This window comes from Colobus angolensis, unplaced genomic scaffold (assembly GCF_000951035.1).
Source record: "Colobus angolensis palliatus isolate OR3802 unplaced genomic scaffold, Cang.pa_1.0 Scaffold169, whole genome shotgun sequence".
NCBI classification, from domain to species: Eukaryota; Metazoa; Chordata; class Mammalia; order Primates; family Cercopithecidae; genus Colobus; species Colobus angolensis.
In genome coordinates this window covers 1609972-1611469 of record NW_012114810.1, presented here as the reverse complement: position 1 = coordinate 1611469, position 1498 = coordinate 1609972, and the positions used below count along the sequence as shown (strand labels likewise).

Sequence of the window (1498 nt, the reverse complement as noted above, 5' to 3'; positions counted from 1 at the left end):
GCCCTTCCTGAGGGTTTACCCGGCTAGGGGCTGTGCTTTCAACAGGCCGGGAGTTTTGCCCATCCGCCCCAATGGATGGAGGCGGTGTCTGGGCCCTCCTAGAAGCCGCCCCAGGGGGCGGCGCGGAGAAGGGGGTAGTTGACCAAGTGGGGGAGGGGCGGGGGTATTTACCCGCCCCCCCCAGGGGGCGGAGCCAAGGGCGGGTATTTACCCCAGGCACGCTTACTTGTTCCGCTCCTGGTGCGGGCCGAGACCCGGCAGTCTCTACCCTACTCCAGCCGCCGCCGCCACCGCCGCCCTCCCCGCGGCCGCCGCTACTTCCTGCTTCTCTCCGGTTCACCCTCCCCCCTCCCTCTCCTCCCTCCGCGCTCCGGGTCTGGGCTGCCCGCTTTCGCACTCGCCATTGGCCCTTGCCCCCTTCGCTCAGCCCTGCGGCCCTCCCAGCCCCGCACTGGGTTGGCCGTAAGTACTGCCGCTCGGAACTAGCCCCGCACAGTCCTCTTATGCTCATTGGGCAAGGGGCCGAGGCCCTCTGAAGATACCTCTCCCCATTGGCTGCGCAAGGGTCCGTCTGCCCCATCTGCAAGTCACGGAAACGATTGGCCTCCGCCACTGTCGCTTAGAAAGAAGCCAGCCTGCTTCCCGGCTTTCCTACTGGAGAGGGGAGCGCCCAGGTGCGTCTCCGCCCCTCGCTCCCTATTGGCCGCTCGAAGCTTGAAGCTGCAGTTCACGTTCGCGAATCGAAGGAATCCAGCTTCTGTGTGGTGGGCGCTTTGAGCAGAACCGCACTGAGTCGGAGTGCAGGACGGAAGTGTAGATCCTTTTGCCCTGTTTCAAGCTAAATCCGTGTCACTGATGCCGGGCAGAAGTCACAGAATGGGACGCCACCCCAAACATTACGTCATCCGCTGACCATTTCCTCGCTGTCTTTGCACCGTCTAAATCGCCATATAATCTGATGGATAGGGTCCTCGCACGGGCCAGCTCCTGAGCTACAGCGTAACCCGTCGCTCCTCCCTCTGCGGGAGGGCGTGGACGGGGCACGGGATTCCGAGCGTGGAAGGAATCGGTACCTAAAGGTTGGGAAGTGCTCGCGGACCGGAAGCGGGGGAGGCGACGTTAGGAGTGCTGGCGTGGCCTGGGCCATTTCCAAAGAGGCCTTAAAGGGGCAACTGATAGGCTTCCTAACTATGGGCTGGAGGGGACCCCCCCCCCCAGCTCCATTTCCCATTTAAGAACTCCCCTTTTCCCCGCCCCCAGCAAGGAGTGGGGGGTGGGGTCAAGGTCGACTTTTCCCGCGCTTTGTTGCCACGCCCCCTGCAGGCGGGGGAAAGGGAGGAGTCGCTCGGAAAATGAATCTCTTTAATGTTCTAATAGCACTAACTGGCAGAATTCGTCTGCAAGCCCAGTGTGCCACCTCGCGCACGCAGCCGCTCTTTAACTGCATGGTGTTTTTTTTTTAATAGTTTTTTTGAGGCAGTCTCACTCTGTTTCCCGG

The 1498-nt window shown here is 61.7% G+C and overlaps 1 protein-coding gene across 4 annotated transcripts in view; it reads right to left on the bottom strand.

Annotated features, from left to right (window-relative positions):
* ZNF687 (zinc finger protein 687) overlaps nt 1-1230 on the bottom strand; it is a 10552-nt gene extending 9322 nt beyond the window's left edge. Inside the window, exon 1 of one of the 4 annotated variants that reach the window (XM_011937865.1) lies at nt 543-1230. In XM_011937865.1, coding sequence (XP_011793255.1) covers nt 543-552 — 10 coding nt within the window. In that variant the 5' untranslated portion in view covers nt 553-1230. Of the gene's footprint in view, nt 1-226; nt 377-542 lie in introns of those variants that run through there. The other 3 variants (XM_011937868.1, XM_011937866.1, XM_011937867.1) reach the window with 3 other exon arrangements.
* Between the last annotated feature and the right edge of the window lie 268 nt (nt 1231-1498).